The sequence below is a fragment of the Buceros rhinoceros genome, unplaced genomic scaffold (assembly GCF_000710305.1).
Source record: "Buceros rhinoceros silvestris isolate BGI_N320 unplaced genomic scaffold, ASM71030v1 scaffold2942, whole genome shotgun sequence".
Taxonomy (NCBI): Eukaryota; Metazoa; Chordata; class Aves; order Bucerotiformes; family Bucerotidae; genus Buceros; species Buceros rhinoceros.
Window position 1 is genome coordinate 58,903 of NW_010398145.1, and position 8,781 is coordinate 67,683.

At 39.4% G+C, this 8,781-nt stretch overlaps 1 protein-coding gene across 1 annotated transcript; it reads left to right on the forward strand.

Annotated features, from left to right (window-relative positions):
- Nucleotides 1–1,510: 1,510 nt before the first annotated feature.
- TSHZ3 (teashirt zinc finger homeobox 3) lies at nucleotides 1,511–6,266 on the forward strand. Its single transcript, XM_010130963.1, has one exon. The coding sequence runs from the start codon at nucleotides 1,676–1,678 to the stop codon at nucleotides 4,700–4,702; it is 3,027 nt and encodes a 1,008-aa protein (XP_010129265.1). The 5' UTR covers nucleotides 1,511–1,675; the 3' UTR covers nucleotides 4,703–6,266.
- Nucleotides 6,267–8,781: the final 2,515 nt, after the last annotated feature.

Below are 8,781 nucleotides of genomic sequence, written 5' to 3' on the forward strand. Positions count from 1 at the left end.
ACTAAAAGCCTGATTTCATTGTTACTGTAACAGTTGTTTTGTCTCTTGTGGTTTTCTGATAACATTTAAACATATTTTCCCTGAAAGAAGTTTGCAAGGTTCAGTACTGTATTTGTGATACCTACTATAGTGTTCTACGTTTTTCACTCTGTTGGTTAAAGTCAGTCTTTTTGGGGAATAAACTGTTATCTTCTCTGCACTATTGCTCGTATAAACAAGCTGTAGATGATTTGATGTGTTTAAGATACAGATACCCGCACATTCCAGATGTGTTGCAGAGCAGCTCAAAAGAGTCTTCAACCACAGAGTCTACTGAAAAAGCATTTTTTTCCAGGGTTTATATTGTATTTGTGAGAGATTGCAAGTACATTTTAAATTTCACTTAATACCAAACAATCACGTCCGTTTTTTTTTCTTTCTTGCTTAGCTGTAAATGAATGCTTTATGTGGAAATGGCTAATTTTTATCAGCTAAAGATCCCTCTCTTAATGTTTCCATATTTTTCTTGCCTAAAGGGAAAACTTAGGTAGACTTAGTACATGCAGAATATATGCACAGAAGCACTATGGAAAAAAAAAATTGTTTACTGTCAGTTCTGAACTATCCTATTCAGGAAGAGTATCTCAGATTTACATCACCAGTTGCATTACTTGAGGGCAGAAAAAACGACAGGATCCCTGTTGGGTGTAGCTTATGCTGAGTAAATATTGACAAAGTAGTCTAAAGAGCAAACACTTTGACATTTGTAAGGTCCACTGGAAGGTCTTGTATATATTTATACAGCAAGAATGAGTACAGCATACCAATTTTCTTGAACTAGCTTCTGACATAATTCTGCATGGGTTTTCTTGTTGAGAAAGGTGTGTTTAAATGTGAGTGGGTCATTTGTTACACCCGTAATGAGTATCCTCAAATTGCTCGTAGCGAGTTGTTTCAAAAGGTTGCGTCACCTGCTTTTACCATCTCCTCCTCTAAAATATGATACTACTACTAATGATAACTTTAAAAAAATCTCATTTTTTGATTATTGTCAGTGGGGATTTTTTTACTTTGTAGAAATTTTTGATGTTTGTTGTACTCTATATTTATTAAAGATTGAGTCTCTAAACTGTAATGAGCAAAAAATCCTTGCTTAATTTAAATTGTGAATCTGTCTGTTAAGAAATGCATTAGGGGTAGGAGAAGCATAAGACATATTAATTGACAGACAGGAACTGCTGTCTCTGAGGTTGATACAAGTAATTTATTACTTTAGAAATGAATGCCACCTCCAGAATGTGCTTCATTAATTTCAAATTTAGTTTTAATTTCAAGCTGTTGCCCCTTGAGAAGAATAAGGTGGCAAATTATGTTTGAAGAGCAGATTTTTTTTTTTCTTGCTCTGAAGAAACACTAAATTTTAACTATTCAGTTTTACAAATAAGTACGCTTCTTTGGCTAAAACACTTAAGCAAAAGTATGATAAGCAGAAACTAACTTGTATTTTCTTCTCTTCATAATAGCCTATGTTTCAGATGAATTAAAGGCAGCAGCACTGGTGGAAGAAGATGTGGAACCTGATGAAAACGCAGTTGATGGGGAGCCTTCAGCAAAATATGCATGTCCAGACAAAGACTTCAGTAAGAACTGCCAAAGCTACCAAAACTCTCCTGCAGCTGAATTTTCCAGCCACGAAATGGACAGCGAGTCACATATCAGTGAAACAAGCGACCGCATGGCAGATTTTGAGAGCAGCTCTATTAAAAATGAGGAAGAGAGCAAGGAGGTTTCGATACCACTGGAAGACTCTACTGTATCTGATAGTTTAGAACAAATGAAAGCTGTATATAATAACTTCCTCTCCAATTCTTACTGGTCCAATCTCAATTTGAACCTTCACCAGCCGATTTCAGAAAAGAACAACGGTAGCAGCAGCAGTAGCAGCAGCAGCAGTAGCAGTTGTGGAAGTGGCAGCTTTGACTGGCACCAGACTGCTATGGCTAAAACACTGCAGCAAGTTTCTCAGAGCAGAATTCTCCCGGAACCGAGTCTCTTTAGCACAGTGCAATTGTACAGACAAAGCAGTAAGCTTTATGGCTCTATATTTACTGGAGCCAGTAAATTCCGCTGTAAGGACTGCAGTGCTGCCTATGATACTTTAGTAGAATTAACAGTGCACATGAATGAAACGGGACATTATCGAGATGACAACCATGAAACCGACAACAATAACCCCAAAAGATGGTCCAAACCTCGTAAACGTTCTTTGCTTGAAATGGAAGGGAAGGAAGATGCCCAGAAGGTATTAAAGTGTATGTACTGTGGTCATTCATTTGAATCTCTTCAGGATTTGAGTGTTCATATGATCAAAACAAAACACTACCAAAAAGTGCCTCTGAAGGAACCTGTTACACCTGTAGCAGCAAAAATCATCCCAGCTACTAGAAAGAAAGCATCACTGGAGCTTGAACTTCCAAGTTCTCCAGACTCCACAGGTGGGACACCAAAAGCAACAATCTCAGATACCAACGATGCACTTCAAAAAAATTCAAATCCTTACATTACGCCAAATAATCGCTACGGTCACCAGAATGGTGCCAGCTATGCCTGGCACTTTGAGGCGAGGAAATCTCAAATTCTGAAGTGCATGGAGTGCGGAAGTTCGCATGACACTCTGCAGGAACTCACGGCTCACATGATGGTGACGGGTCATTTTATTAAAGTCACTAACTCTGCTATGAAAAAAGGGAAACCAATTATAGAAGCCCCAGCGACACCAACGATAACGTCCTTAGTAGATGAGAAAGTCCAGTCTGTGCCACTAGCTGCCACCACTTTTACGTCTCCTTCCAATACACCTTCTAGTGTTTCCCCTAAATTAAATGTTGAAATAAAAAAAGAAGTAGATAAAGAAAGAGGCATTGCTGATGACAAAATGAAAGACAAAGAGAAGTCAAGTGAAGATGAAGAGAAGTATGATATCTCCTCAAAATACCATTACTTGACTGAAAATGACCTAGAAGAAAGCCCTAAGGGGGGATTAGATATATTGAAGTCTTTAGAAAACACGGTTACGTCAGCTATAAACAAAGCTCAGAATGGCACGCCAAGCTGGGGTGGCTACCCCAGCATTCATGCTGCGTATCAGCTGCCTAATATGATGAAGCTGTCGTTGGGTTCATCTGGGAAGAGTACACCATTAAAACCTGTGTTTGGAAACAGCGAACTAGTATCACCAACTAAAAACCAGCCGTTGGTGTCTCCACCAAGCAGTCAGACCTCGCCTGTGCCGAAAACAAACTTTCATGCCATGGAAGAATTGGTAAAGAAAGTCACCGAGAAGGTGGCTAAAGTGGAGGAAAAAATGAAAGAGCCCGAAGGAAAGCTTTCTCCGATGAAATGTGCAACACCTTCGCCGTGCAGTAGTGAAGTCAGTGAACCCCTTAAGATGGAGTCCTCCAATGATGGTGGCTTTAAAAGCCAGCAGAACAGCCCAGTCCCTCAAAGAGATGGTTGCAAGGATAGTCCCACTGTAGAGCCTGTGGAGAACGGGAAAGAGCCGGTTAAGTCCATTGTAAGTTCTTTAAGTAGCAGCACAGCTATCATTACTGATCACCCTCCTGAACAGCCCTTTGTAAATCCATTAAGTGCACTGCAATCTGTCATGAATATTCACCTTGGGAAGGCAGCAAAGCCATCTTTGCCCACTTTGGATCCAATGAGCATGCTTTTTAAAATGAGCAACAGTTTGGCAGAAAAGGCTGCAGTGGCCACCCCACCTCTACAGTCCAAAAAACCAGACCATTTAGACCGTTATTTTTATCACGTCAACAATGACCAACCCATAGATTTGACGAAAGGCAAGAGTGACAAAAGCTGCTCTTTGGGTTCAGTGCTTTTGTCATCCACATCGACATCTTCTGCATCTTCTTCATCTACAGTGACAACAGCAAAGACATCTGCAGTCGTGTCATTCATGTCAAACTCGCCGCTACGCGAGAATGCCTTGTCAGATATATCTGATATGCTGAAGAACCTGACAGAAAGTCACACATCAAAATCTTCCACACCTTCCAGCATATCTGAGAAATCTGACATTGATGGTACCACAATAGAGGAACCAGAAGAGAGTACACCAGCTCAGAAAAGGAAGGGACGTCAGTCTAACTGGAACCCTCAGCACTTGCTCATATTGCAGGCCCAGTTTGCAGCTAGTTTACGGCAGACTTCTGAGGGGAAATACATCATGTCAGACTTGAGCCCTCAAGAAAGAATGCACATTTCCAGGTTTACAGGACTTTCAATGACCACAATTAGCCACTGGCTAGCCAATGTGAAATACCAGCTCCGAAGGACGGGGGGAACTAAGTTCCTTAAAAATTTGGACACTGGGCACCCAGTGTTCTTTTGTAATGACTGTGCTTCACAGATCAGAACTCCTTCAACCTATATCAGTCATCTTGAATCGCATCTGGGTTTCAGGTTAAGAGACTTATCCAAACTGTCCAGTGAACAGATTAACAGTCAGATAGCACAAGCAAAGTCACCGTCTGAAAAACTGGTGACGTCCTCTCCAGAGGAAGATATCGGAACTGCTTATCAGTGCAAACTTTGTAACAGGACTTTTGCAAGCAAGCATGCTGTTAAACTTCATCTTAGCAAAACACATGGGAAGTCACCAGAAGATCATCTTCTGTATGTTTCGGAGTTAGAGAAGCAGTAGCATTTGCTTTTGATTAAAATAACTGTAATTTGCTTTGAGGAAAACTGTCAAAGACGCCTTAAAGCTACTGTTTAGTTCTTGGCACATGTTCTTATTTTAACTCCAGAGTCGCTCTGGGCTGAACTGTTTTGTATAACTGTACAGTGTTTAAATAGAGGTGCATAATCAGCTGTTGTTACTGGTAAAATATGAAGGTTAAAAAATGCAGTGGTTAAGTGTTTGGAACTTTGTGTAAATTGGATTTAGTTGCTGTGCATCCCTCTGATGCATCAAGCTGCATGCATTAACAGACAGTTTAATTAAGCATTTATAACTAATTCTGGTGCACTTTTTTCATGTGACCTAAGTGTGCTGGTATTTCTCACCCTATAATCTTTAGCCCTCTGAGTACTTTGAAGCACTTTTGCATTAATTTGGTAAAAATGTATGGATTTTTTTTTTTAAACCCTTACCAGCTTGGTTCCGGTTACTAATATGAACCTCCATTTATGCAGAGGTGTCTCACACCTTGAAATTTAAAAGTATAATTTTCACATTGAAACATAGATGTATATATTGTATAGATTTCAAAATCTCTTATGGAAAATGTGGTTGTGGTTAATGCCATTTTCTTTTTCTTCAGCATTTTTAGCAACAGTGGGTTTTGTACCTGATGAGCCCCAGGTATAAACTGTACCTATATATAGTGTATATTTCATTTTTTTAGACTTAATGGTTTTTCTTTTAACATCCAAACATTGTAAATTATATGAAGAAAGATACCACAGATAGCATTTATAAAGTATTCAGAAACATTATTCTTAAAGCAAAGTATGTTTTGTTCTGTTTTGCTATACAGTACATCTATATTAATAGAGGTTCATGTTTAAATTATACATATTTATTAGTGTTGCTATCATTTGTTCGTTGTTTTTTTTTTAAACCACCTGAAGAAACAGAAGCCACGGACTGCATTCCTGGCATGCATTCTGTTTTGCACAACATGACTTTTAAAGTTATTTATTAGTAAAAAAAAAAAAATAAAAAAAAGAAATAAAAAGAGAAAATTCAAAATGAACTCAGTGCTCAAAGGGTTAAATCTATTTGAAAAACTTGTACTGTATTTCCTAAACATTGATAAAGCCTTTAAAATGTTTGTACTGTAATACTTTGCTTAAAAAGTTATGAGGCATTCTGTGATATAACCTCTTTTACTTATTTATAAGCGCTCTTGGTTGTTATTTCCTATTGTAGAATGCCTTTTTATTTCAATTGGTAACTTTCTGTTTTGTTCTGCCTAATTATTCTCCCAAGATTCCATACTGCAGCTTTATCTTTAGGCATATGAAAGGTAACCCGTGGTTACCAGCACACTAAGTGATTCTGTTCGTCTCCATTTTTGGCAGTTAATTTGCAGAAGTAACTGACAGCTGACACCATATGAGAATCTATGTATAAAATATTGGCATGTAAACAGCACAGACACTGTAATGCACTCTGTGCCCTGTTTTGTTGTTGACAATGAAGCACCATTATATGACTCTTCATATAACCTTTTTTTCTACAGCAGCATTAAAATTGTCTTTTTGCTATAATTTTGTGTTGCGTTCACAATTATGTCTGAAATGTGCTACGACTAACGAGCACATTAAAATTAAATTGTATGCTCTCTGTTTATGACTGAAGCTTCAGTAGGTTTCTTCATCTGCCAGGTGCTGGCAGTCAAAAGCTGCACATAAATCACTGGAGTTTTAGTGAACTTTACCATTTAAAGAGCAGGGTAGCACGTACTCAAAGGCTGCATTAACAGCATTTTTTCCCCCTGAGAAGATAAATGAGCGTTATAACTCCTTTTTAAACATCAGGTAAGGCTGACTGAAGTCGGGGTTTATAAGCAAAGAGGTGTTTTGCTGTGCGGCGTGTTCAGACCCAGGCGGATACTGGAGCTCACGCATTCCCCTGAGCGCGCCGAGGCGTCTGCACGTCGCACCGATGGGTATTTCCCAGCTTTGAGGATCCCTTTCCACCTACCAAGCGTTTTCTAATGACAGAAGTAGGAACCTGAGCCCAGGGACTTAAGCTCTGTGATTCTGAAGGGACTCCTCTTCCGGCCCTACCTGCTGTTGTAGAGCCTTCGCAGCAGAGAGTGGAGAGGGAAGAGAAGATGAATAAACACATGCCAAACAAATGCAAACAAGCGGGAGCATTTATATGATAATGACAGACTTTTACTGGTGTTGACAGGTCATCCTATCAAAACCATTGCAAACAATTTGCATCTCTGAAGCACCTATATTACTATGCATGTAAATAGTGTCTCTTGCCAGTCAGGTGAACTGGGAGTCTGGAGGTGGCTACATGGGAACCCAAACCACCACTACAGCACCTAAGAATCATGTCTCAAGCAGTAACTGGCATCCGAATGTTAAATGTAGAGAGTTTCCTTCTTTCTTAAAAAAATTCACCGTCTTCCAGTGAGCAACTAATTAAATCTTTGGTTCTTTCTGTCTTTCCGTCTTTCTTTTAATCTTTCTTTCCATCTTTCTCTGTTAATTGTAAAGGCCAGTACCATGTCTTCAAAAACGTGTTGGAGTGTTCTGTTCGTTCTGTAGCAAATGCTGCTAAGCAGACCCCGTGAATGGGAGGAGAATTAGGGCTCTGGGTTTTTTCCTCAACTTTTGGCTCACTGTTGTATCTGATTTTAGGGTCATTTGTGTGTCAATGTTTACGGCCTCAGCTCAAATTCCAGCAGGAAAATTGCAACATGCCATTTTACTGGTTGGCTGTAGCAGCCCAGGAGCCCCCCTCCGTTAGGAGAGGTAACCTGGCCAGATGAAGACTTCTGTGAAGCCCCCTGGGTGGCCATCCGCGATTTTTTCAAGTAGATCATCTCAGTCTAATCGCAGCCAACCTTTTTTACCTCCGCAGCAGAGAATTCCTCCTTTGAAAAGTATAACAGCTTAAATATAGTATTTGGTTGCAAACCAGAAATTCACACATAAGGAGACTGGCAGATTATTGCGTATAATGTCAATCAATGTATTTTTAAGATGCATCATTGACTTATAATAGTAATGCTGAAAGCTCTGTACGCACTACTGTTATCTGGGACACGGGAGGCAGTAGAAGCAGGAGACTCCAGAGCCATTTGCAGTGTTCCTTCTGCTTAAAATACAGACAAGGGCTTGATACGTGCAAACATGCCTGATGCAACTGCACCTAATCTGGTGAAAGTCAGGTCCTGGGCCTGACTTATCTGGGTCTGGATTTGCAGCAAGGAGATGTAGAGAGTAAAAATTCAGGGAGCACGCATATCTTCTAGCGTGCACCAGAAATGACTTTTTAATACATGTTCAAAATATGCTTGTAACTTCGCAAATGAATGGCTAGTCAGCATCGGCATATCCCAAATTTGTTAAAATAAGGTTCAGCTTGCATTTCAGAACCTCCAGGACTGGCATACCAATGTGATTTCACATTATAAAGAATTTAGAGAATCAATGAACTAGAATAATGTTCTTTTCATCCATACACTGATATGTATATTGGCATGGTAACTATTAGTGCTAACCAAATCACCAACTTAGCTATGGTAAGATCCGTTTTTTTCCTGTTAGACAACCGTGAAGGTATGGATGCAGGATTTTAAAATACGCATCCGAGTTCTGACTTTTGCTTTGCATTTGATATTTTATTTAGAAATATGCAGACCGAGTGAGAGAGAAAACAAAATGCCTCAAGAAGGGGTTTAAAGATGAAATTGTGATGGGGTGGGAAGAGCTTTAAATCACAGGTGTATAAAGGTGACCCTGGTCTAACCCCACCCAAGTAGTGGCTTGTTGCAGCATACTGTATATCTTCCAGCCATCACATTTACGCAGTATCTTAAAATAACATTTGTGATAAATGTGCAATTTAACTAATTTATGGTGCTATGATGTGCTCAGGGCTACATGGAAGATGAAAATCTTAAATGGAGCTTGAACAGCTCACTTCACAACAAGAAATCAATATGCCAGATCTTAGAGAGCTGTTCACTGGAGTCAACATTTAGCAAAAAAAAAAAATTCAGTGAATGTATCTTTAAGTTTTAGTGGTAA

Bases quoted from the DNA above. Each gene is read 5' to 3' on its own strand.
- TSHZ3 (XM_010130963.1), top strand. From the start codon at position 1,676: ATGGACAGCGAGTCACATATCAGTGAAACAAGCGACCGCATGGCAGAT.